We start from the raw sequence: 27,932 nt of genomic DNA on the forward strand, positions 1-27,932 counted from the left end.
AAATAAAACTCTGAAAGTAAGTAAATTACTTTGTGCAAGGAAAAAATGCGTGTCTGGCAAGGGGATGAAGGAAACCAGAGCAAAACCCCAGAAGTAAATTAGTTCTCTGCAAGGGGCGGCCGTGTATGCGGCGCGGGACAGGGCACAGCCGCCCGTGCGGTGTCTGTACGGTGTGCCCGGGCGGTGTGTCCATGCGGTCTGTCCGTGCGGTCTGTCCGTGCGGTGAAGGCTCCGCAGCGCCGGCCCCGGGCGCGCCGGAAGCGGCGGGGAGGCCCCGCCCCTCGTTCGGCCCCGCCCCAGGGCGTGCCCATGGGGACCCGCCCCTTCCGCCGGGCCCCGCCCCCTTGCGGGGCGGGGCGGGGCGTTCCGCGCGCTCTGGGCGTGTCCCGCGGCCCCGCCCCGCCGGCGGCGTCTGTCGCGCGCGCGGGCGGAGGGAGCGGCGGCGCGCGGAGCGGAGGGCGGCGGGGCAGCGCTGCCGGCAGAGCCGTAGATCCCGGCCCATCCGCGGCCGTTCCGCGGGCGGGAGCAGTCCTCCGGAGCGGCGGGGGACAAAGCGGAGGGAGGCGCCCAGCTCGCCCCTCCCCATCCCGCCCGGCGCCGGTCTGGGGCGGATGTGCCGTGGGTAGGCGGCGGCGGCGGGGCCTGCGCCCGGCGGAGATGGATCTGGCGGGGACGATAATCCTGCTGTGCTCCTGCGCGGCGGGCGCTGGAGGTGAGGAGCCGCCCGGCCTCGCGGGGCCCTGGTGTGGGGCCGTCTCCCTTCCGCTCGCCCTCTTTCTTCCCTCTCTCTCTCTTCCCCCCTCGGGGCCGGGGGCGGCGGGCCCCGCTCTCCGGGGCGCCCCGGCGCCAGGGCCGCGGCTGGGCCGCCGGCCGAGCTCCCGTTCCGCCCGCCGCCCCAGCCCGCCCGGGCCTCTCCCCGCCGCCCGGGGCCGGCCTGGCGCCCCGGGACTTTCCCCGCCGAGGAGCGGGTCAGTCGTCCCCCGCTCCGCCTCGCCCTCGGGTCCTTCTCTCCGCGCTCGGCTGTGTTTGTTTTCCCCTCCCGGCTCCGCTTCCGTCCCTCAGGACTCCCCGCTCGGTCCCGGTGGCCGCTTCCCAGCTCCCTGCCCTGCTCCCCGAAACCAGGAAGGACGGGCAGGCGGAAAGTTCAGCTTAAGGAAATAAAAGAGGAGCCCGGGTTCTTCCCCAAGTGTGACCGTGCCTGCCAGGAGGGTCTCGGCTCTCCCAGGCCGGCACAAACTCGCCTGTGTTTATGGGGACGTGTAACTGTATCGGCTCCGTTAGGAATTGTTTCTCGGCGTTAGGAACTGGGCAGGTTCTGCGCTGCGCCTGGTAACGCTTAATGGATCAGATCATGGCAGGGAAAATAGTTTCGACTTTGTACAGAGAAAGAGTTTCGGGAAGGGTGGACTTGGGAGGGTGTTTCTAGAGAACTGTGGGTGGAACAACTGATAAAGACTTGTTTCCTCTGTTTCATTTGGCACCTCTCTGATTTATCTGGGCTCTGCCTTTGTGTGCATCAATATGTAGGTTTATTAACAAAGAAGCGAGCGCTAAATGCTGGTCTGCCACACATTGTCAAAAAGTAACATCAAACTATGGGAAACTTCGGTAGGTTGTACTTGTGGCTAAGCCGTGAGGAAAAAAAGCAGGGTGGTTTGCATGGTCAGAAGCCATCCTGTTGTTTATATGGTTAGGAGTGGGATGCACCAAAGAATTTAGGTTTTTCTTCGTAAATTCTTGTAAGGTACCGAGATATTTCAGACTTAATTGTTGGCATGCTTTCAAGGCGTCTTTGTTTTCTGAACTAAATGGTGCTGGCACAGAACTATCTCAAAATAATTAATTAACCAGTTGTGAGGGTTGTTTTCACTGTTTAATTCCAGGCAAGCAGTTGTGCCTTAAAAATCGTAGTAAAAATGTGAGGTGTAGTCCTCTAGATGTATAAAAGAAAGTTCAGGCATTGTATTTCAGAAATTCCTGTTAATTTTTTTTTTTTTGAGAGAAAAATGGGCACCTTCAACATTTCTAGGCACCAGGAAGCACACCTCACTATCAGCTGGTAGAAGTGCATGTCTTTGGTGTGTAGCAGTGCAGGTAAATCTTTAAAGAAAGATTAATAATGCTGGATAGAAATATAGTGATAATGCCAATACACATCTCTAAAATATCCAGTAGGACATTTTTGGTAAAAGTCTGAATGTAATTATGAAAGATTTGCCATAGTTCTGTGTTAAATGAAAAATAGACTTTTAACTTTAAAGAAGGTCTGTTTTACCTGTGTTCACATTTCTAGAGTTTTTATATACTGCCAATATTTTTATTTATTGAAAAATAGAGTTCTTCATTTGTGTATTTTTCCTTCTAGGCCGGCATTAATATCTGTGTGGAAAGGGCAGGTTCATGATTCTTAAAGAAGTTACTGTGAGAGCAGTGCAAACTGGAAAGGACTGAAAAGAACCCAACAATTTACATTTCATTTATGTGCAGTGCATCTGGTCTCATTAATCTTACACAGATCTTGAAGCTAAGTTGCATTTATATGTAAAGTTCTCTGGTTTTAACCCACACAGGTATTAAATAGTAATAATTTTGGAAATTTCATTAATCAGCACTGTAAGGATAATTAGGGTTTTGTATGTTTGGTGTAAGATTGGAGTATTTTTATGGGATACATGAGTTTGAACTCTTTCAGAATTAAACAAGGCCTTGTGTCTGTACTGTGCAGGCACTCCACATATTCTATTGTAATACTCTTTAGATATAAAGGTATAGATTAACAGAACCAACTGTAACGTTAGCTCACAGCTAAGTATGAATCATAAAATCAACTTCTGAAAAGTGGTGCAGCATAATTTGTATGGTTTATTTGAGCAGGTTTAGTAAAATCTTTTAGTTTTCTTAAAAAATTATTTTCAGTTGTTGTTTATATTGTTCTTAAAATTATGTGAAGGAAATGCAATCAAAAGCAATCAGTAGTGCTGCTGCACTGTGAAATGTTCTTCAGAGTCTGTCGGGCTGCTTCACAGCTTTTGGTAGGTTATGCCAGTGTGGTTAAAGCAGACACGTTATCAGAAGTTTGGCCCAATAGGCCCAGAAACATTCTTCATGATGTTCTGGTATTAGATCACTTGTAGTGTTTTCTTCTGCTTCCTTTGCTTGCACTGCATAAATATCACCTTCATAAAACCAGTGGTCCAGCAGGTCAGTTAGAATACTGTTCAAATAGTATAAGAAGGAAAAGTCACACCATTTATTTTGTTTTCTTTCTGTTAATAATTAGGGAAAGCTAAAATTTCATTTCTGGTATATGGTGTCTATTTGAGATAGGGTATATGTACCTTGACTTTTTAAGAATTCTTTTTTTGGAAGTGAATCTCAGCATTTTCCCAACACTCCTGGCTTAAGGCATCTCTTCACTCACTGGTGCTGTTATGAATTTTGATGTGTGTGAAGTGGTGCTTAAGTTGGGTAATATGATTGGCAGCTTTTTGCAGCATGCTTTGTTGCATGTGATGAAGATGCATGCAGGTATATTAATCAGTACTTAATTATCCATACATAATGATGTTCGTAGAGGAGTGGAAATAACTAATTTAACCTCTCCTTCTACCTAAGGGTCATTAAAAAAAAAAGGGAAAGAGCAATAGCAAACACAAAGGAGAACTGTTGAGGTTTCTGACAGGCTTGGATTTAACAAGAGTGACCATGCCTTGGCTAGGCTGGTGAAATGCTGAAAATCATTGCAAATCTGTGATAAATAGTTTCTTGTCACTGGTGCAACATGCTCTTTTTATGTTGCTAGGACTTCCAAGTTGTATCTTAGTGTCTTGTGCTGCTGGATATTGAACTGCTCCCGGTGAGCATAGGAGAAATTCTGCTTTTTTTCTGGACACATGGGGGAGTTGTGGGAAGGCATTTATGAGCTATCAGCATCTGAGTGATTTAGTTGTGTTCTTATTATAAATTGGGAAGAACAGTAGCCTTCATAAATATGGCAGCATTCAGCCTCCAGCATTTATTTGGAGTTTAAAATAAAAACATTATGGCTGAGACAGTGCCTAGTCAAGACAGCTGTCAGATGGTTGTTTCAGAAATGCCTATGGTAATTAAAAATAAATAAAATCAGGTGTTTAGGTTATTGCTTTGAAATACTGTTGCCCAAAAGCCTCAGACTGCAGTTTGTTTATACTTCTAAAAGATCCAAAGTTTTGGTTTTGCAGTATGGCAGAGCTGCTGTGCTGAGTTCTGCTGTCTGGTGGTCCTGCCCTGGCCATGCACTCCCACCTCTCCTCCTGGCGTGAGAAGTCAATCCATTAATCAGCACTGTAAGGATAAAAAAAAAAATTAATCAGATGTGTATCTAGAGTTGCTTTATTGAGCACACCCAGGCCTGATGGGGAAGAAGAACTGGGACTTTCACAGGGTGGAGGGGAAGAGGGTCAATAAAAGCAGACATCTGCTTGCCCTGGTGTTGCCATACTGTCTGATCGTGCCCTAAATGGAGGCCTCAGTGAAGGGAAATGATCCTGACTTGACTTCTTGATTACATGTTTTTCTTTCACCAAAAACTCACTTGACCAGAAGAGAGAGAATATTTTTTTTTTCAGCAGAATCTAGTGCCAGTGCAAGGGAAGAATGGAAACAGAGTAGATGTAAACGGGCAGCAGGGCCTGCCCTTCTGCTGGCAGTTTTGAAACAACAGCCTGAATAAATTCTTCGGAGGAGTCCAAGTCAGGAGGTATATGCTAGAATTTCTGCCTTGATAAATCTGAATACAGTGTACATTCTTTAATGTCCCACGTAAATAGAGCTTTTTTGTAAGATAGATAAACTCTATGTTGAAAATAACTTGAAGCAAAAGTTGCTTTGATTATCTTAATTCAAATTATAATAATAATTCTCTACAAGATGTTTATCGCATGCTGGCATTTTAAAATCTGCAAATTACTGATGATGCTTGCAGTAATAAGACTTGTCTGGTGAGTTAGCTTGGCTTCTGAACAATTTCTGATACTCTGTCAAGTTGTATTCTGTGCTTTTTTCCACCTCACTAACAAACTTGAGTTGTGCTTGAGCTATTTGCATTTGTCATGCAAGTCTTAATCTGAGTGGTTTAATGCAAACTTCATCTTTTAGAAGAGTGCATGCTTGATTTATCCTCTTATAGGAAGTTAAATGTTATTCTGTTTTATAATGATGTGTATAAAATTAATAGATATTTATATTTACATGGGTAAACTTTCAGTACTGTTTATTACTAGTTGTGCATGGAGCTAGCTTCCATAAAAATGTCCTCCAGAATCCTCACAGACACTGAGATAAGTCTGATCAGCCTGTAATTCTCCAGGCCCTCCTCCTTGAAGATGGGGATGACGTTTGTCAGGAGCTCCCCTCTAGAACAGTAATTTTTTAGAAAGATGATGGAAGCCTTGAAGTGGTGTCAGCCAGCCCCCTCAGCACTCCTGGATGCATCCCACCCCATCCTGTGGACTTGTGTATGTCCAGGTGGCTGAAGTGTTCCCTTGCTGCTGTCATCTGCTGCAGGTGCTGCTTCTCTCCTGCAGACTGGGGGGGTTTGTCTGCGGGAGAAGCTCTTCATGGATTTCTCTGGGGAGATAACTGACCAGGGAATCATTTAGCACATCCCACCAGACAACTGTTACATGTGTTTGCTCACCTTGTGCCAGGCAGCTTACAGCTAAAATCACACGGATGATCCAATTTAGCCTTTGCACAAGGCTGGTTAGAAGGTGAGAGTACATGCCTCAGACTCCATACCTGTCCAGTGGGATTTGTTTGTTCACAACAACAACAACTGTAGATACTTCACAGCTCTCTAGGGATCCTGCAGAGTTGTATATCCTCACACACAAAACATCTTTCACAGGGACTGGCGCACTGAGCCATTTGCCTAAATGCTCTGCTGGATTCTGTTTTAAGTCCTTCCTGGTGTTTGGTTCTAAGCTCGTGAGAGTAAAGCTTCATTCCTGCAGGGAATTTGTCACAGGAAATGCCACATCTAGTTTAGCAAGTCTTCGGAAGACTATACTGTCAAGTTCAAAAGCCATCTCCTTGTCAGTCTTTGATGTCTGTATCCTAAAGGGTTTCTGTCTCCTAGCTTAGTGTTTAGGTGAAGTGTAATGTTGTTTTATTCCACCAGATTGCCTGGAAGGCATCACACTGTTTTGTTTTGTTGATGGCAACATGACACATGGAATTTGTGAAGTTGTTCCCATAAACTACATTTAGGTGTTCATGGTTCAGTGTTTCTTACTGAGGGCTTCTTGACTGTATCCTTAATTGAAAAGATCTTTGTCATGCAATCTTTGTTAAAAAAACCCAAACCCCTAGTTTTTCATTTACAGAAAATAACAGCAGTAGTTTGTAACAGAGGTTTGGATCTGGTATGTGCTATCATAATGATTTCTTGTGGTGTGCCACTTCCAGATTCTGTGAAAGATTTCTTCCTTTTTGGTGCACTCTTTTAATTGCAGAAACTGGAGCCAGGAGTTCTACCTGCCTCATGTACCTCAGTTTAATGAACTTTTGCCTCAGAATCCTCCACAGATTCTTGTGTTACCAAAGCTGAGCTACTTATTAAACTACCTTTGTAAAGAAGTTAATCCCTTTGATAGATAGCTAGTTTGATTACAAGGAGAGTGTGATCAGTTGCAGACTTTGAATACTGTAGCAATGTTGATGTTAGAGGTTTCTGGAAGTGAAACTGTTAATTTTGAAGCATTAAATCCCTTTTTGGAGAAGCCATAATGCTCTAGGTGGTGTGCAGCTGCTCTGCTTAAGCAAGAAGAGAGCAGCAGGAGTGTTTGTGTTAAGTGTTTGCTATGAGAGTACTTAAAACATAAGGAGTTCTTGAAGTTTTGGAGAAAGGGAAAAGAAAGTGTTGTTACCCTGTGTGATCATATCAAGTGTATTAATTTTTTGTTGCCGTTGTTAAGAAGAAATATCTTTGCTTAAAACCCTCTGCTTTTCCATAGCAGGGAGAACAGTTATAAAACTTCCAATGTCAGTAGTCTTTTGCTGTCTTGTCACAGTAGTTAGCACTTAAAAACTATTCTTTGTGACTCAGTTAAATGCTGTCTCTCATCTTTTCACGTGGTCATGAGACCTGGATCGAGTGCCAAGTGTCATTGGGTCTTCAGTAAGTTGTCACACTTCAAAATTTTTTTTCTGGGTGCCTGAAGCTGTTCAAAGTGTATCTTGCAGTACTGAGAAGAAAAATGGTCTGTAACAATTTAAGGAGTGCATTATTACAAGCTTCCTACCACAGAAAGTTTAAGGATGATTCTGAAGCACAGAAGTTTACACATTCTGCAGTGTACTTACTCTCCAAGTTTGATCAAGTTCTTAAAGTGAGTTTTTAGTATAATGTTCTAGATTCAGGTTCACTTAACAATTAAAACTTTTAAGTTTTAGCCTATATCAATTAATTTTGAAGCTTGTCTTAAATGTTGACACTTCTGGGTCATACACCTGGAACTGGAAAGCATGTATCTGTAGTCAGGCACATGTATATTGTGAATGATCTCAAGCCAGTTTGGTTTATAGAAGTTCTTGGGTTATAGGAGGTGTTATGGTTCATTTTGGAGAGATTATGTTGGAAGTGATGAGAGAAACAACAGACACAGACAACATTCTGCATCCTCAAAATTCCTGCTACTTACTGAAACTTTGTGATTCTCCTCCTGTGTCTTACTGGGATTAGATTTAATGTAGACTTTCTTGAACCACACATTTTAAACATTTTAAGATGCCTAAGACGCTTTCCTTTCTGCAAAGCTGAGAGAGAATGGGCATGTATTTTGAGTGAGAGGAAATTAGAATGAAGTTTTGTTATTGGACTGTATTTGCAGTTAGCAATGAATTGTCAACATTTGCAGAAGCCTACAGTACTATGAGAAAATTTGAATGTGATTTCTCTGCAGGATAGCATTAATTGAATTTTAAACAGATACAGCAATATCATCTTGTGCACATGGCTGCTGAATGCAAGCAATGCATTTGAAAGTATTTATTTACTTGGTCATCTTTTTAGGTATCTGAAGAAAAATAGCATAGTGCCTCAGAACTAACATTTATGTTGGTTTTAAGTTAAATTGATTATGAGATAGTATTGTTTCTTCTTGCATAGAGAGTTCTTGCATTCAGAGTTCTTCTGGTTTTCTCCACAAGTTGTTTTTTGGGGTTCTTTTAGTAATTACTGTCTCTCTTCCATCAGGATAGCAGGGTAAAAATCTTTGCCATTTCTGCCATGATCTCATATTAACATAAGTCATAAATATTACCCTAGAAGGAATTGTACAAAATAGACTGAACTGAATCTACATCTCTGGAGATACATTTTAATAAAACTTTTCCATGTGGTAGAGCATTCCATGTGATACAAAATGTGTTGCTAGGTGTCATGATTTGCTCTTAATTTCCCTGGATATTTCACATGTAGAATACAAACATTTTGAGCAGAAAGTGTGGTGTCATGACTGCAGAGTGAAGTTGGAAGCACAATTTCAGGGAACCTGAAGAGAGTTACTCAGCTGTTGTACTTCTTATTTTGAATCAGGAGTGCTTTTCTAAAACACCTCTCAGGCATTCCTGTTGACAGTGATGTCGTTTGCATTGTGGGGTAGTTTTGCAGTAAATGAACTATACTTGTTCTGATTGAAATTCAAGTGGAAGATGCTTTCCAAGGCCCATCTGATGCACTTGTAGCTGCAGATTTTGTGTCCTGTCTGTGGGACTAGAGTAGAATGACTCTGATCTGTAAAAAGGAGAAAAAGAAGTTAAAATTAATATAATGTGGAATTTGGGTCCTTGTTACCAACTGCTTTGCACCACAGGTCTGCCATGCCTGGTAGTATGGTTATAACCTTGCTTGTCTCTGTTTTTCAGGTCAGTATGGAAATCCTCTAAATAAGTACATCAGACACTATGAAGGACTGTCCTACGACGTGGATTTGTTACACCAAAAACACCAGCGTGCCAAAAGAGCAGTGTCACACGAAGAGCAGTTCTTGCGCCTGGATTTCCATGCTCATGGAAGGTCAGTGATGTTTTAAAAAGGTGCTTGCTTTAAATATTTTATTCATGTGTTTTAATTGTAGTGAAATGGAAAGGATGAAATACAGCCACCAGAATAACATTGGCTAGAATACACTACATTGCACTGTTTGCAGTTTCTATGAAGTATTTTCTCTCATGTCCAGTTTAGGTATGAAGTTGTTACTTACAAGCACTTCTTCAAACATCTGATCTTAACAATACACTCTGAAGCTTAAATAATGGAATCATACTTGGAACAGAATGGTAGTTGATTCTGAGTTTATAATGCAGTTTTGTGTTTCTTATACAATTGGTTTTTTCTTAATGTTTTTTTTTTTCCCAAGAATTGTGCCAAACTGCCTGAGAAAATTTAATTGAGGACAGTAATATTTGAAATTGTATTTGAAGCTGCAAAATAGGCCAAAAATGTTGTGTTTTATGTGTACTGATGTCATCTGATTTTTTGTGCTATTGCAAAATTTAGAAATTATTTGACATGGGGAAAGATGGTTATTGTTACAAGACACGCTTTGCCTTGTATGTAACATGTAAGATCCAGTATGAGGTTAGATGTTCAATGTGACCAACTGAAATATAATTTCTAGGTTTTCACTTAAGAAGATCTCATTGCAATTTGGAATTGCCTGTTTTCTGTATAACCCAGGATAACAGGAAGAAAATGATAGTATTTGTGTCTGTATCGTAGTTTCTATGACTCCCTCCTTTGCAGCACCACTCTTAATATATTTCAGGAATTTGTGATGCCTTTCTTTTTCTTGTTATTTCAGTTACAATTTAAGTATTTAGAACTTGATAAATAATTGTTAGCCATATGTTGAAACACAAGAAGTTAAACAGAGAAAATAAAAAACCTGGGTCTCCGAAATCTGTTTGGGATTTTTTTTTTGAGTAAGCGTTTTGGTTTTGTGCCAGCTTGTCATTTCTTCGGGGAATGAAGTGTTCCTGGAGGTTTCTGCTGTAATGACTGAATTTCAGTGCATGCTGCTGGAAGGTCAGCATTAGGATTGTATTTCTAAATGCTGTAGAACTACAACTCAAATCCTGAATTTGAAGTCTTGTCCTTAAAACCATGTTTTCAAGTGTGATTTTTAGTCCAAGGAATTTTATTGGTTAAAGAGAGTCATAGTGCTGCTGTCTTGTGCTGTAGCTTCACTGTCAGTCTCTAGTTTTCCCTTTTAAATTGTTCTAATAAACAAGACTGCAGAGTAGAATGCTCCAGAGGCTCCCCACAGTGCAAACCTTTCTACTTTTAAATCTCCAGCAAGGTTGCAAGACAGTGAAGTTCAGTTTGAGCTTAATGCTGCCACTTCTAAGCTGCAGGCTGGTGGATAATTTAAGCTCACTGAAGTGTGCACTGCTGCAGAGAGAAACAGGCCCAGCCACATTCCCAGCATCATCCTTGTGCTAACACTGCTAGTGTTAAAGCCATGCAAGGAATAGCATCTGGGGATGAATCTATCTAAAAATTATTTGGAAAAAAAAATCAGTGTGACTTGAAGGGGTGATAGAAGAAGGATGAAACCACTCTTGCTGGGACCAGGCCACGTTTCAGTCCACTTGAGCAGGTTCATCTTGTCATTGGTAAACATCCCATAATAATACTCTGTAAGATAGAGCTGCTAGCTTAGTCTGTGAGTTCTCTTTGTGGTGAGAGGGTGGGTTGGAAATCCTTATCCTGTAAAAATGGTAGTTGCACCCAGGATAATGTCTAAAAGAAATTTACTCTCTTACTTTACAGAGGAAGACCGCACTTTAGTCAATCAGGTTTATAAATATTTTGGTAACAGCTATCTTTACTAATGAAGAAAAATGTTGTTGTTTATATGTGGAATTGATCATAAATCCCTTTGCTTTGAGGCACAAATGCATCATTAACTGAGGAGGCTGATTGGAAACTGACTGTAAGGTCAAACCAGTCCATAATCTAGGAGTTGGGTAGTTTCCTGTGGCACATCTAACACTTCCTGCCAAAGAGAGGGTAGTTGACAGGATGTAAATTTAGTCTAAAGTTCCTGTTTATCAATTTGGTTGTGTTCTTGCAAAATATTTTCATTTTGCTTTAAATATGAATTAGGAAGGATCAAGTGAATTGGTTTTACTTCACAGAGTGTGCTTATTTGCTTTGAAGGTGTGTAGCAGTTTGAGAAGCTGTATAAATAGGATTGGCTTTTTGCAGTTGCAGCTGGTTTATTGTAAATAACTAAGTGATTTATGTCATCACTGAGAAGGACAAAATCAAAACCTTTCTATCAAGCATTGGAGTTACTTTGTGTGAAGGTAGGAAATAAAGCTTTTGCAGAACACTTGAAAGATGTAGATATAGGCCGTGGACTTTTAAAGTGCTGTGGCATTTAAAAACAGATGGTGAAACTTAAAGGCATGCAGTCAACATGAGAATTGAGGTTCTGAAAACTTATACCTGATCTTTTTTGCATGGCTTTTGCCAAATGGTCCATTAGGGTTTGTCCAGGTGTAGTGGTTTATTGGCACGCAGCTGTCCAAATTGCATCCCCTTAACTTAATAAATACAGTAAACAGCTGCCATGTATGAGGACTGAAGTGACAGGCTTGTATTTTGATTTGGATTCTGATGAAATGGCTGTGTTTTGTAGCCAGGAAACAATGGAAAAGCAGTCCTAATATTTACTGCTGTTCTCTGCTGGCAGCAGTAAGTGAAGCTGGGCCACAGTGGTTCTCAGGCTGTGTCTCTGTGACCACTTGGAACTTTTAAACTTCATCTTTTGGTGTGTGCCAAAGGAAGCACCCGCTGCTCACGTGGCCAGTCAAGATGGGAAAGTGATTTGGCTGCTTATTTTTCACTGAGGTTAATTGGTTCCTCTGTTCAGTGTAGAGGCAAGTTTGCTTTAAGGAGAAGGAGTGCAGAGCTAAGCAGCAGTGGTGAGAGGGAGGATGCAGTACCAGCCTTTTCAGTGGCAGTGCTGACATGCCAGATAAGCATTCTTCAGACTTAGAGTTTCATTGTCCAGAAAATGGCTGGCAGCTACCAGTATTTTAGGATTGTGTAAGTAGCATCTGTTCTTTTCTGTGGGCTGTTTAGATTTAAGAACTATATCTCATAGTAGCCTTCTGTTGAAAAAGGAAAAAATAAAAACACCATTTAAAAATTACATATTTATACCAAATTAAAGGGACCATTTAACTATGGGCTAATAGTTAAAGAATTAAATATATACTGAAATGATGGAATTAAACCCAAAGCTACCTTTTTCATACCAGATTTAGTAATTCTACAAATGAATGTATAATGTGCCATCACTGAGAAACTTTCTCTGTTTAACTTTCATCTGAAAGTTGGATGCCACACAATATACTGCTCAGAATAGAAATTTTTCAAAATCTTTGTTTGGTAATATAAAATACAACTTCTTATGGTAAATGCAGTGAACTAGCCTGAACCAGCCACACTGTTCAATGCTGAAATACTGACTTAGTAGGACAATTAAAATTGCTGAAACTGAGCTACAAATCCTTATTAATTCTTTTTAATAATAAACCGTGTATGAGATTAATCAGCATTATTGCTTCCCCAGTGGTGTAAAATGTGCTTATTTCTGTAATGCTTCAACTTGGATGGAATATGAAGGTTTGAAACGATCCTGGTTGTGTATCACAGCTCTTGCACCTGCCAGTTCATATTGAGTGTTCTAGTGTGATTTAATTTAAGGTGCCCTTTGAGTCCAGGGAAGACTCACATAAAGTTAATGAATGCACAGTATTAATACCAGGAACTTGGTTAATATAAAAGAGTTTTTGAACCCACCCCACAGCCCTTCCCCAAAAAAGCCAAAATACAACACAGACTCCCCAAAATACATGGATTGATTCAAAGAAGAACAATGCCTTTGGCACTGGCTTGAGATACAGTGAAGCATTTTAAATAGAGTAACTTCCTTTTGCATGTCAAGGTAATGTCAGTGGTTTCAGAAAGGAAGCTGGGACATCACTCAAACTGACATTGGATTTTATACGGTTTTCACCTGATCACAACATGTGCACTTGCACTTGTTCATTTACTGAGAAACTGGAAAGTTTTCTTCCCTTTTTCAGTAGAAATATTTGCAATATATTAATCATAGAATATCTTGGTCTGAATTCCTATCCACTGTAGAATGTCAGAAATATGCAGAATACTTCATAGTGATTCTGAGGACAGAGCTTAAAAAACTTGGATGATGTCTGATATTCTAACTGTACTGCTTTACCTAGTGACAGAACTGGGAATTCCTGAGATGCTAATGCATTCAGAAGGGAAAAATTTTGTCTGTGGATTGTTTAACTCTATTTTCAGTCATATTTTTATTTAATACATTACTAATAACTTATGCTTTCTATTTCTTTGCTTGATCCTGTTAATTGTCCATCCACACCCTCTTTCAGCACCCCTAGAGTAGTTGATGACTCTTGCTTGGGAAAGGTGCCCACACAACTTGAGTGAACAGTTGAATTTTCAAGTGGTACTTGAACACATGATAACACCTGCTTATTATTAAATGAAGGATATGTCAATAATTTCTTTAAGATGTTTTACAGCTTAGCTATATTTTTTCTGTAGATTTTACCTAAAACTCTGTTTTTTGAGAAATATTGTAAGTTGTTCAGACATGTTTGTAGGATCGTATGGTCTGTACATGGTCCTTACAGGAAAACCGTGGACCACAAAATTTCAGTTCTTAATTAAGTTTGGGGGGGGTTAATTCTTGATTCTGTAGTAATCTGTAATCCTTCCTATTGCTCTCATTACTCAGAGCTGGGAAATGTGTTTGAACATCATTGTTTGCCATATTTGAGTGGGTTATGAAAACAAAGGAGGATACCTGCAGAGAAATACTTAATAAGCTGAATTTTAGAAGTGGTGTTCTGAGCATGCTGCCATGCTGAGATGGACTGAAGTAACTGAGCTTGCATTGAAGAGGACTTTATATTGTCAACTTAAGGGTTTTATTACGCTAATGTTCTTTTTATGGCTTTTAATTTAAGTACTTTTTAAATTGTCCATACAGCACAGTGCTCAATTAATGAAATGGGTCTGCCTTCTATGTTCTATGAGCCTGTCAGAACAAAAAGCAAATTCAGTATTACTGGACTAATCTGAAAGTGTATATTGTGTCTCTTTCAATTCCATGTGCACTTAAACACACCCCTAAACAGCTCAACTTCTAAAGTAGATTGGCTTAGCCATCATCAAATAGAACCTACTGGTTTGCTTTGTGAGACTTAGGAGAATTATTTTTATTAATTTTACTAAGTGATTTTTTTACAAGATTCACTTACTGCAACTCATTTTAGGCTGTCCTGAATTTGAAAAGGAAAAAAATGTGATGTCTTTAGTTCTTACTGTAGTCTTTTTAGTAATATTCACTGCTCTGTGGCAATTCTTCAATCACTGCCTATCAACTGGACCTTTTAAGTTATATACCTTGACAGATAACTTGTCACACAAGACACCTGTGAGTCAGGTATCACTTCCTACAGCTGTTTTGTCAAAAAAAAAAACAAACCCAAAACCCAACCCTATGCTGGTGCTTGTAGGTAAAGCAATTTTATTTTGCACAGAATTGGGAAGCAGGGTCCTAGGTTCTTACACATTTTTTAGCTGAAATGAAGTAAAAAACATCTGGAGGCTGAATCTGTGGGTTAAATGTCTTGCATTTTATGAGTTTAAATACAGAGAGCTGGATTATGTGTAGCCCTCAGGAAAAAAAGGCATTGGATGATTGACTTGGGTTTGTACACGTGGTACAATGGTGTTGGACTGGTTGGGCAGCCCACTGAGGTGTGGCATTTCCACTGTACTGCTTAAATTGGTATTAATGGTTTACAGCTCTACTCCCTGGCCAGCAGACTTAAGGAGACACAGCCATGCTCTGAGAAAGTCATGTTCTTAAAATGTATGTTTAAATGAATGTACCTAAGCTACGTGCTCATATTATCAGCTAGTGGATTTATCTTCTGTGTCCTTGTTTAACTAAGAAAGCTTCTTTCCTAACTACTTCCATAGCTTGCATTCAGGTAGTAACTTTGCTTGTGCTTGTATTCTGTACATATTTACCTGTTTTCTGATTTTTGGTATCTTATTTTTGTTAGAACGTGGCATTGCATATAAATAGTCAACTTCATGTAAATACAAATGAGACGGTTATTTTCACTAAACAGGAAACCAGGAAGTCAATTTTGTACTGAACTTCCCAAAGAAGTTTTACTGAAAGGGCAGAAAAAAAGTCAACCTTGGGTAAAGGCTGTTCTGCCTTTAAAGTTTGTACACTGTCCTCTTCAGGACAGAGAGATACTTTCTCAGAGTGTAAATTAGCCAACATAGCTTCTTGTAATCCTGCTTGGATGGTTTCTGTTATCTGAGCTAGCTGGTGTTTGCAGCTATGCATATCAGGAGTAATCAGTGGGAAATGCTTTGGAGTGAAGGCTGCATCCTCACTGTAGCGTTCTAGAATACCAAGTTTAGCAAGTTTGACTTCTGAAGGTCGGGAAAGATATCTGAATAACCACAAGTGCCATCCTAGAGGTGCTAATGGAAAACAAACATAAGTTGCAAGTGTTCTAGCTGGGATGGCTGAGTGTTGCAATACTGTAGAGATTGGGATTTACATAAACACTTACTAGGGGATGATTCTGTGTGCATCTAGGTGGATCAAAGAAAGAGTGATAAACCTGGAGACCCTATCATGTGCTGCTTCAAAGATAAGTTTTCTTTAGTGTAACTAGCAGGACTGTGGGAATTATCAATTAAGTGATAAAGTATGTTGTGTGGGTTTAATTGTAAGTGAAAACAATGAAAAAAAATCTTCAAGTGTGATGGTTCTGTAGAATTGTGGGTAGTATAAATCCAGTATTAGGTTGTTAAGCTGCCTTCTGTTTACCATAGCTCAGAGCTGGAATGAGTCCGGCAGTCTTGTGGGAACTGAGTGGGTTATGGGATGCCTCATGAAAGCAGTTAGAATGAAGAGCTCAAGTTATTGGCCCTGTCCATTTATAGGCTTCCCCCTTCCATTTTTCCAAGAAGAGAGTCTTTGGGTTCTTAGGTAGGAAAAGTAAGGATAAAACACTTGCACCTCAAGCAGAACAGTATTTTCTAGATGCTGACTTGTGAGGAGGGTGATAGAGCCATGGCTGCAAGGATTTTTCTGGTTCCTGCTGGGAAGAAAGGACTGTGAGCCTAAAAATGGACTGTCCTGTTGCCCTGATTTTTTAAGATTTTCTAAGCCTTCTGCTGTTTACATTCTTGTAGCAAACTTTCTCACACACTTTCTGTAAATAACTTATTGTTTTGCATTCTTTTATAGAAGAGGAGAAATTTGATAGACTGTTGATTTGTCATTGGAGAGGTGGCACTTTCGACCTCCAATCCACTGTCACCTTTAAAAATCTACAAATGTTAAAATCAAAAAAGAAATTTCCCTTTTTACCTTGAGAACAACAACGTGTTCATGTCGTGTTTTTTCCTCTCCTATAGTGACACTGTTCTACTGAAGTCATGTTACATACTGCTGCCAACTCATCCCCTTCAATTTCCTTTCCCCAGCCACTTCTTTCAGCTGTGGAGTAACTCCTCCAACTTGTTTTTTCCCTTTCTCTTTTCTCAACAACTTCCTCTGGTCACTTAATGGTTCTGTGGGCCTGTCACCAGTTACAGCAATTTGACTGAGGAAAGGCAGAAAAGGGAAAGCACCAAGTGTCCTTTTTTATGCCAGGTAACAGCTTTTTCTGCCAGTTGTGTGCAAGTCTGCAGCCTTGGTACCAGTTATCCAATATACTGGACATTGCATTGTGGTGAAATCACTGATCTTAGAAGGTAACTCATATTAAAAAGAAATGGAATAATAAATTATGCATTAACTCTTGCATATAAGCCTTAATATATCCTTTACCAAATGTTGTCAGTATATAAACTGGTTTGTTTGTTTTTTGTTCTTTCAAGTACCTGCTGTGATTAGAGCTTAGGATAACATAACTTCTTGGGTAATCTTGGGTAGTCCTACCATGTGTCTCTGTTGCTGTTATTTCCTCTTCCTCATGGACCTCTGGGCTGCCAAAGGACTGCTGTGGCAGAGGTAGCAAAAAGATGAACTTGAAGAGCCACATTTCTTATTTCTTGTCTCAGTGATGCCAGTATCTGGGTGCACGGTTCCTTCCTTTGTAACAGGAGGATCTTCCTGATAAAATACATCTCTACTGAGCTGTGGTGGGAGCACTGCTGGGCTTGGCACAAAGCCTGAGTCTCAGGGAAAGTTTAACCTTCCCCATCTGCCAGCCACATCTCTGAGTTTCGTAGCCTGGTAGTAGATACCTGTGACACATTGCCAGAGGAGAGTACTTGCTTTGAAGCTTTATTAACACTGTGGCAGCAATAATAAATATAGCTTGATTGTGAAATGCTGTTTGCATTACAGAATAGTCAGCATGAGTCACTGCAGCCCTTCCCAGGTTTTAAGTGTAGGCAAGACTTTTTTTGATCTTGAAGTTTGCATCTTAATGTTTCAAAATACTTTAACTATGGTGTCATATTTAATGTGCAGGTGAAACTGAAGATACACTTTGTGTATGCTTCATCTCATTAGTAAAAAGTAACTAGATTTAATCAACACTATGGCTCTTAATTGCCTGGGTTATTTTATTGGTAGGGTACTTGGATACTAACTTTCACTGTGGAGGTCAGCTCTGCTGGCCGTGGTTTTTAGATGAAGTCTCAAATCCAAAAGTACTCGACTTACCAGTGTTACTTTTTGTGTAACAAATTGGTGACATAACTATAATATTCCTTCAATTTCATCATTGTGCAGAGAAGGAAAAATATAGGAAGAAAATCAAGACTAAAATTGGAATGGTTTGTGATCTGTATTTGCACAAATGTTTGTACAAAATTTAAGACAACTTAAAGGAAATTCTGAAGCAAGCTAATGGCTGCTACAGGTATGATTTCATATAATGTCAGGTATTTTAAAACACTTCAGTTATGTTGCTTGTTTGAATGAAACTCCTGTTATCATACAAGCAAGCTGTTTCATATAAAGCTTGGCAGTAGGATTTGCATTAAAGTATGTAGGGTTGCAGCTGAACCCAATCATTTAATGGACAGAGCTGTTTCCATGGTTGTTCAGGTAACTCTGCCAGTGTGAGTATATTTATTAGATGTTGTTGACTGTCTTACTTTTTGAGTTTCAGTTGAAACATTGATTAACTCTCCTACATTTCATTTAAGTTATTTAAATCTTAGGTGTCATCAATAAAAGTAAATAAGTGAAACCTTTTTTTATCTGTTCTGCTTCACAGTGCTGTAAAGTAAAATAGTTGCATTTTTCCTAAGCATATTGAGTGTCTTCTGAAGGACTGGGAGCAAGTGTGTAGTCCAAGTCAGCACTTCAGAATTATGTGTTTAAGTCTAATGTGTTTTCTGGCTTAAATCTTGTAAACTTAGCTACTTATATAAAAAGCATCTAAAGAATCTTGCTCTAAAAATCCTTCTAGGCTCTGGTCTAATTCTTGTACAGTAAAAATATTTTCTGCAGATAAGTTTTTTACAAGGTCTGCAGATTGTTTGCACAAAAATGCTGTTTTGAAGTACTTTATTTAGTGCTCTTGTGGCTGAAGCTCAAAGCCAATTTACTGTCTTGTTTTATTCATTTTAGACAATTCAACCTTCGAATGAAGAGAGATACATCTCTTTTTAGTGATGACTTTAAAGTAGAAATATCGAACCAAGTAATTGATTATGATACCTCCCATATTTACACTGGACACATTTATGGTAAGTATAACCCTTTAAAATGGATGAAAGTGCAGCAATTGTAAACAGGAATTTTCTAATAGTATGTGGAGAAAATTAGTATCAGTATTATCAGATTATTTTTAAACCTTAATAATGCATCTAACACATTTAAACTCCCATCTGCTTTTATATATGAGTCACACTTAAATGAATATTTTATCTAATAATTTTCATACCCATAAAACTTGAATTTCAAATCTGTTTAGAAACATACTCTTCATAGAATCTGATGCATTTTAAAAAAAGAGAGAAAAGTTATATACATTGAAGGAAAAAGAAATAAGGTGCCATTTTTAGTTTAAAGTAGTAAAAGGAATATAGAGTTACCATCATTAAGGGTAATATATCTGATTTTAGTAAATACAAAAGATAAAATTGATTAAAAATGAAGAAGAATTATAGAATTAAAAGCAGATGGAAAGAATAAATGGATTGAGATTTACTCTTCCCCTCTTTGTACTGTTTGTTTGGTTTTCCTGAAGGTCTTTCTAAGCCATTTTCTGCAGTCTTGAAGTGAACATTTTCAGCCTTGAAAAGTAATAAACACAGGGTTTCATATGCATCTAGGCAGACCAATTTACCAGTTATTTTGAGTAGGTCAGAAGGCTTTTTGATAGTATATTTCTGAATTTTCCTCAATGGAGGAGTATATGAATATTGTTTTAGCAGAATCATCTTTCATCCTTTATATGGGAAAGGCTGTTGGGATGCTTCATGTTGTAGCAGTCAGTGATTAAACTTTGACAGTTGTGCTTTCCCTGACTGTAACTGTTTCAAATACAAATTCATTCTATGCAGATTTAGACCTAGCTACAGTTTGAAGAGGATTGTGCTTGAAGAGAAAAATGGATGTCTTGAATATAGGGAAGTCCTTCTTTGAAAGCTTTCAAAGTTGTGTATATGCTCTGATTTTATTTACTATTTCTAATTGTATGAAGGGATGTATAAGGACAGGATTTGATTATAGAATTACATGCTGTGTATGTACCAGCTTTAAAATACAGAGTTGAATTCTTCATTTTATGGTTTTTAAACATTTCATTTATGCACCTGATTGGGAAGCTGGTTAACTTAGTGACTGTGATTTTGCTGTAATTGTTTGTCTTAGTGATGAATAATCTTAGTCTTAAAAGGATTTTTGAAGGGTATAAAAAAGCTAATACACTTTGTCCCTTAACAGGTGAGCAGGGAAGTTTTACTCATGGGTCTGTTATTGATGGAAAATTTGAAGGATTCATCCAAACTCACAGTGGGACCTTTTATATTGAGCCAGCAGAGAGATACATAAAGGACAGAAACCTACCATTCCACTCTGTCATTTATCATGAAGATGATATCAGTGAGTACTTCCATTTTGTGCTACAGATGAAATATTTTTTTATTAAATGTCAAAACCTGTATGCCATTTGTAAGCATCAAATGAGACATTGGCTTGTGTATGACACTGTAAATCATGCTGTCTTCAAATGATTCATATACAGTTAAGCTGTGAGAGAGATTTATGGCAAACCAAAGTCAGTCTTTATTCTGCCATTTTCAGAAATCCTTAGCAGTCAGGTTTACGTGTGCAAGCAGTACATTTCTTACCCAATGGATACAAGTTTCTTTGAAAAATACATTCTTAAAATGATCTATACTGATTGTTCTTCCATGTGATCTGGAAAATACAAGATAATTAAAGTTCAAGTCACTCAATAATTACATATATCTCATGAGGGTGACATTTTTGTGAAATAAAAGCTTCCCCTGCATGTGTTTCTTACATGTACATTCAGAGAGCTCTTAAGAAAAGATGGTGGCACCCACTATGTCCCATTTTCCACAACAGCTGATTGAAGTGTACAGAGAATACTACTTAAATTTGACAAGAATAGCCCCAGAAATCTGGTTTCAGTTGCAAATGCTCAGAAGGATGAAAAAGTACCATGAAATACTTCTATGTCTTCAGAACTGATGCACCGGAGTTCTCATGCACTTTACCTGCCTATTTATGTATGATCAGTCTTCAGATGTAATACAAATCAGTTTTATTTGATGCTTAAGTTATACTGAACCTCAAAAGTACTGCAACAAAGTTGTTATTCCAAGTTTGAGTCCTTCAAGGATCAAGGAGGTGTCAAAGGTAAATGTTACCAGCATCAGTTTAAGACTTAACTTTTGATTATTGAAACTAATAAACTGTCTTTCCAGCTAACTTCAGGATGTCAGGCTTGCTTAAAATCAATTTAAATCATAACTTCATTTAAAAACACGTCCCATCAGGCCACTGTGCAAAGCCTAGAAGACCTGAGTTTGAAATCTCATTTGGAAGTGGATGAGGAGGCTTGGATTAGATCACTAGAAATTACATGAACCACTCTGATAATGATATATGTATAAACCATTTTCAAAGTGTGTCATAATGAGACTGCATTGTGAAAAGAAGCGTCAAAGAATAGGAAGTGAGATGAGGAAAATTTCTGACTGTGATTTGACTTTGTATATTATAATTTTCTCGGTGCTGTAAGCCAGTGAAAAAAAACAGGGTTATTGCATATTACTGTCCTTGATTACTTCTCTTGTGTGAATGCAGTGAAGAGAAGTGATCTTTCTCCACTAAAAACTCAGGAAATTTGGGTGGGTTTTTTGTATTTTCCTGTCAGTGGCAGTACGTATGCTGTCTCTGAGTATATTAAAATTGCTGTGAGCTAGCAAATATGTTTGTCGTTCCTGTTATCTCATTCTGTAAATATGATTACTAACCCAAAAGCAAATAGAATTTCCATAATTTTAAAGAGCTTGTGAACGAAAGCATTTACTGGATTTGTGAACAGTATTTGTTTTCTGACTAAGTGTATATTTTCCTGGTACTTACAAGACTCATACTTAAGAATAATTTTACAGGATAACATTCCATATTTTTGATTCTCAGAGAGAAGCTGCAGCATGAGCTACATTTTCATCTCTACAGAGCATTGCTGGTCAGTTCAGCTGGGGGGAAGTCAGTTCAAAGGGGAGGAGGCAGTTTTCCCTGTTAGCTGCAGTTAGAGTATTACTGGCTTTGCTGCTGTGGCAGGAAAGTAGTGAGGGAAAAGTAATACAAAAGTTACAAAAGTCTGGCGTGGAACTGTAAGATACATCTTTCATAACATTTCTGTGAATAATTCACACATACTTCTAAGTTTTGTGTTGCATCTTACAGGTCTCACTGAAGAGTTCACTGCTTGCTAGTGGGAATGTTGGACTTGCACTTATGTAGGACTTTGTGTAAATAAGTCACTGTCAGCTTCATAAAGGGTTTTATTAACTAACCCTGTTGTTGAAAAGAGGGGGAGGAGGAAAGTAAGCAACATAAGGCAGTGATGTGCCCAGTTTTCAAAGGTTGAGACAAGCAAGTAGATTGTCTCATGTCCCAGTTCCTTATGCTGTAAATAGTGAGTGACTAAAAATACTCTTCACTGTTATTGAATACTGACTGAAATAGAACTGTGCCTTAAAGAAGCAGATAAATTGATTTTATGAAAGTTACTATTGCTGTTTTTAGGAGTGATCTCTGTTGGAAGAGTAAATGGATTGTTTTGGGAACTGAAAAAATTAATGTTGAAATTGGTTCTTACTAATGTCTTATAAAGTGAATGGGAGCAGGGTATGTTGGGGTGGTTTTAATTATTCAGGTATTGGTATGTGGTATTGGTATGTCTTACACCATTTTTCCTCTTGAATCTAGTGCATCAAAACCCTCAGTTAGAAACAAAATCAGATTGTCAGAGGGGATGGTGTAAATCTATTCTGGTGAGGCTCATTAAAGCAGCAGTACAGCATGGCTTCCAAGTCGCCAAGTGAGTGAACATTGCTGCTTGCTCAGCAGGGCTGAAAATAGCCCATCCTGGAGCAAAGTCTAAGCAGCACTATTTAAAAACACATCACTCCTCTTGGTTGCTGCCAGTGCAGTCTGATGTGCCTGTGTTCTGATTGTATAGTATCACTTCAGTCATTAGGATCATAGATGCCTTTAGGATTTCTGTTGTCTGAAATATCTGGAGTGTACAACTGCTTCAGTCTCCTTCTGAAGAGTGCTTTTGAAGCTAAATTATTTTGTCTTTCATGAGACCTATTTTTGCATTGAACTGCAGCTCTGAAAAACCCCAACAACTCAAAAAAGCTGAGCTTTGTAGTAGATTTGTTGTTAATTTGTTGTTGCTGCTCTAATCTAAAGCTAGCTGTCGTGAAACAGAGTCAAAGCACCACTATGTTATGTAGGACAAAAGCAACAAAAATGGTCACATTTCTGACTCGGGAGAGACTGAGGGAAAAAGTCATCTTTGCTTTAATTTGGGTATTTTTTTGGTCACCCATGTTTCAGCCTTTTGAAACAATATGCTTTTTAGTGCTTTTCAGAAACCACAATGCAACATATGATTAGCATCTCAATGAGTTCTTTTTCAGTAGTTAAACAAAAGTTGTTTTGTAAATGGGGATTATATTGTCAACTTTATAAGGCAGCTTTTGTCTGTTACAGTGGATCTGGTGACCAGTGGAAGGCAGCCTTCTATTCATGACTTGAAACACAAGTTGAATGATTTTAGTTTCTAAACCAGTCTTGATCAAACTGTTTCATAATATATGGTTAGAAAGATGCAAACTGCTGTTTACATTGAGATATTTAGGAAACATTTCTTTAAGGATGAGGATATATTTACTTTATTTAAATTGTATTTGCTTCAAGTGTATCCCTGAGTTCATTCTGTAAAATACAAAATCAGTATTTCTTCAGATCAACAGTGTACAGGAAAATCCTCTTCAGACCTTCCAGAAAATTAACATGGTCACTTAATTTTCTTTATCATCTTGGAAGGGGCATACAACTAAGAACAGAAAGTGAAGTGGTTTGTAATTTTGCAAAGCCCTATCTGCTGAATAGGCTGACCATGGCAAACTGTGTTATTAATGAGAACCTAGTTTCTTTTTCATCCCATTGTGATGACAGTTGTCATGGGAGCGCAGCATCACAGCGCTGCGAATGAAATCTGTAATAACGATTTTTTAATTTTTTGTATCTGCTTACACTGGAGTTTTATTCTGAATTATTGCTTTTGCTAGTATTGGGCAAATTTCTATGGCTGTTAAAGAATTGACTTTTCATCATTTGTAATGGAAGTTTGATATCATCCGTGCCCAAGTTGCCTAAATTCAGTAATTAAGTGGTTAACCTAAATGCTTAACAGATCATTCTATTCCACCTAGTTAGAGTAAGACATTGTAGTCAGAAGGTATGAAATTACAAAATTTTGCAGGTGGTTTTTAGATTGTTATTTTTTCTACTCTTCATTATTTCTTAGCATTCTGCCAGGATGTACAAAACCTGAAAGTGGACAGTACTGGAAAAGAAAAAGTTGGAGATTTTTTTGCCTGATGATTTTTTTTCTAGTTAGAGGGTTGAACCTGTTATTAACCTCTTCTACAGTAGTTCTGTTGGAAAATAGTCTTCTGTTTTCTCAACTCTGCATTCACTGTAAGCAATCATTTCATAGTGAAAGCAGGTTTTTTGCTTTTCATTTCTCAGGGTTGTGGTAGGGATAGGCTAAGAAGCTCTTGATCCCAAAGAGCTGGCAGAAGACTGCACAGAAAGCTGGCACACCTCAGAGCATTGAAAACTTCACAAGAGAATGGACCAGACTTCTGTGTTGTGGGTCAAAACTGGCCAAGTCATCTGGCACCATGTAGTTCTTGCCTAGCTTCAGATATTTAAAACTGGAACTGCTGCAGGGATGATGGAAATAGGAAGTCTCAAAAGATGACAAGGGAACAGTCCCTTCACAGTTTGGGGACAGTTCAGCATTTAGCAAATAAAAACTTCTTATGCAACTTTCCCTGGAAGTTAGAAGTGAACTATCCTGTATTACCTGTCTCTGTGATTAGTAGGGTGGTTTCAAATCTGCCTCTGGGGGATTTGTCTTTTCCAGCTCATGCAAAATCTTTGCAATTGCTGTTGCAGACTGTTTTGTGTTCATTTTTTTGTAATTTTAACTGTCATGGTTTTAAAGTGTTTCTTACTAGATTATTACTTTTGAAGTGAGAAGTATTTCAATTGCAGGCAGTCAGTATAAAAAATGTGTTAAGGGATTTCCTAACATCTTTGGGAAACAAGATAGAAAGAAAAGACAGATCATTTTGTGTAATAAACTGAGAGCATTTATTTCCAGTACTGTTCTGTTAGAGTGGGGCTCCTGCAGGAGTTTCTTTCAGGGCACAGTGGTTTTCTGCAGGGGCAGTGTGTGAGGCACAGACAGGATGGGCCATTGCTCCTGCCCCTGGGTAACCTGCTCTTGTTACAGATATAAACTCTTGGTGCTGTGCAGTCAGGTCATAGTAATGAAAATTTGCATTAGACTAAATACAGTAGAATTTTTTATACTATAGTGGGAGGAAAAAAGGGTGGTGGAGATGGAGAAGGGAAGGATCATATCTACAGTCCTTTGCTCATAACTCCAATCTAGTGATATTAAACAGGATCCCCAAAAGTAGAAGGTGACTCCAACACAGTAGTGCTTTTTGTTTAATATTGGTTGTAGCCAAATCAGCACTGCACTACCATGCTGGGGCAAATTGCATGAGGTGACTTGCAGTAAGAACATATTTTTCTCTTTTTCTCTCCATTCTTCTGGCACTGTGCTAGGACTAATTGTGCTGGGAGGAATGTGATGAGGTAGCAGTTCAAAAATGGTATTTTTGTGGTGGTGGAAATTGAAATGAGGAAAACCAATATGTAGAAAGTCATGAAATAAACTTACAAAGTAAGCTGTATATTGAAACAGTTTAGCAGTATCATGCAATATGAGTGTAAGAAACAGCCATAAGAGTCAAAGATAAATGAAGGCAGCTGTCACATGAAACCATACAGAGCCCATACTCCAAGGGAGCACCTCTGCTGTGCTCCAGCTACTGCCAAGCCTTGACTCCAGAGCCCAGACTAGAGCTAGTCCAGGGCAAAATCACCTGAAATGCACAGAATGTGGGCATCAGGTCCTTGGTGCCTAGGCTTTACAGTTCTACTCTTACACAGCTGTTCTATTTACTCTGTGAATTTGGATCTCCACTCTTTAAAAAATAAACACCCCTTCACCAAACAGAAGTAAAAAGATAAATGAGTCAACCAAAAAAAAAACCCAAACACAACAAACCTTGGTAAAGTTTGTAGATTTCTGACAAAAGTGGCACTCTGAGATGGTGCTAAAACTGTGGTTTGCCCTACAGAAACCGGCTTGTTAAATATTCAAATCTGTATTCCATGATTTCTTACTTGGGCAACAATTTATGATGGGGTTGAATATGCAAAGAAATCAAAGGAAGAAGTATTCAGTACTTCTCATCTGCAGAGGAAGCTTCTGCAAATACAGGTTAGAAATCTGCAATAGGTACTGACAGTGAAAGCTAAGCACTTTTAAAACCTAAGGGTGTTTGAAACACATTCCCTTGAACACTGAGATCTGCACTGGCAACTATTGCAAGAGTTGGCCTTGTTAAACAGGTGATTGTGGCATTTTCTCACTAGTTTGGATCTCTAGCATTTTTAACTAACATCTAGTGGTTAACTAAACCATGGTTCTATCCATTAGCAGTTCCCCTCTTATGTGTTGGTAGTTAAGTAGCATAATGTGAAAACTTCCAAACCATCAGTGGAAGAAAAATAAAATAATAAAATCCTGTTAGAATGTTGGCAAGGTTTTTTAGTTTGTTCACCAAGTAGCATAAAAACCCTTTCTCTTACCCAAGTAGTCTTTAGGATACTTGATATCTAATAACTTTCCATTGTGATGCCATATTTTGAAGGCTGCTTTTAGCTGAAGTAAGTAGGTACAGATGTGTAAATAAAAGCTCTTGCTCTTATGTTAGGCACTGCTTATCATATTTTCTTGTGCTGCCTGAGAAAATATTGTTAAGAAGCAAATGTCAGTTTTGTTCTGTTTGTAAAACTAAGAATGTCTTAGTAGAAATGTTAAATGAAAAGAGCTGTGTACACCTTGCATCTCCTAATGCTTCCCTCAAACCCCATGCACAACACTGGACACCAGCTGAGTAAGTTGCACTGATGCAGCCATATTTTGGACTTGTACTTGGAATTTGAAAACTCAACCTGGCCTTCCTCTTTTTAGAATACCCACATAAATATGGACCACAAGGAGGTTGTGCAGATCATTCAGTATTTGAAAGAATGCAGAAGTACCAGATGACTGGTATAGAAGAACCAACAACAGAGGTACAACAAAGGCTAATGGATTATGTTGATTAGTACTTAGTGTGATAACTTCCTACTTCTTGTATGTTGTCTCTTTTGCTTTTGGTGAGCTATCATCCTCCACATTGTGAGATACTTAAATTATTGCTGGAGGTTTCTTTTTAACATAATTTTTCTAAATAATTTTTCTCATTGCTTCTGTAGCCTAGATGTGCTACTTATAGCCTTAATGAATCCTAAGTGATCTCAAATTTTTCAACAGCTAAAATTTTAGATGGATGTGGAAATCAAGCTTGAAATGAGGGATATACTTTATTGCAATTGAGAAGGAAGAGTTTCAAGATCCCTTGATCTCCAAGTAATACGTTGGTTCTAACGAGTAATAACTTCTAGATTTTTCCAGTTATGGTAATATAACACACTTGGGATATCTGAGTGCTTTCAGTGGAAAATTAAGTTACATTGGTGGGAGTGTCTTCCTAACAACCCTGTAAGCTTGTGGGGGTTACAGCATGTTACAGATTGGCTGCTGTGAGAGGTAAGTGTCCTGTGGCAGGACCTGTGTACCTGGGTGGAGTCCCACAGTGGGTTTGCACTCAGGCTTGCACCACATGTCACAGAATACTTTTTTTCCAACAGCAAGTTAACTGAGTTTCTTTTACACTTAGCTGGTTTTGAGCTCTTCCAAGTTTTGGCATAATTTTGTGGTGTCAGCTAAATATATACCCAGAAAACTATGCATACAATATGGCTCATTAAATAGCATCAGCAACTTAGTTTATTTATGTTGTGACTCCAGAAATTGTCAGCATTAATGCTCTTTTCAGCATTGGTAACAAT

The 27,932-nt window shown here is 38.9% G+C and overlaps 1 protein-coding gene and 1 long non-coding RNA gene across 3 annotated transcripts in view; both read left to right on the forward strand.

Moving 5' to 3' along the window:
- Positions 1 to 409: 409 nt before the first annotated feature.
- The window catches only part of ADAM10 (ADAM metallopeptidase domain 10), a 40,625-nt gene continuing 13,102 nt past the window's right edge, over positions 410 to 27,932 (forward strand). The window contains exons 1-5 of one of the 2 annotated variants that reach the window (XM_064389215.1): positions 410 to 712; positions 8,908 to 9,058; positions 18,738 to 18,856; positions 20,058 to 20,216; positions 27,010 to 27,113. In XM_064389215.1, coding sequence (XP_064245285.1) covers positions 658 to 712; positions 8,908 to 9,058; positions 18,738 to 18,856; positions 20,058 to 20,216; positions 27,010 to 27,113 — 588 coding nt within the window. In that variant the 5' untranslated portion in view covers positions 410 to 657. Of the gene's footprint in view, positions 713 to 4,626; positions 4,739 to 8,907; positions 9,059 to 18,737; positions 18,857 to 20,057; positions 20,217 to 27,009; positions 27,114 to 27,932 lie in introns of those variants that run through there. The other variant, XM_064389216.1, reaches the window with a different exon arrangement.
- LOC135280879 (uncharacterized) lies at positions 1,004 to 4,313 on the forward strand. The gene is made up of 2 exons (XR_010347687.1): positions 1,004 to 2,094; positions 2,366 to 4,313. It is a non-coding gene; the product is annotated as an uncharacterized LOC135280879 (long non-coding RNA).

This window comes from Passer domesticus, chromosome 14 (genome assembly GCF_036417665.1).
Source record: "Passer domesticus isolate bPasDom1 chromosome 14, bPasDom1.hap1, whole genome shotgun sequence".
NCBI classification, from domain to species: domain Eukaryota; kingdom Metazoa; phylum Chordata; class Aves; order Passeriformes; family Passeridae; genus Passer; species Passer domesticus.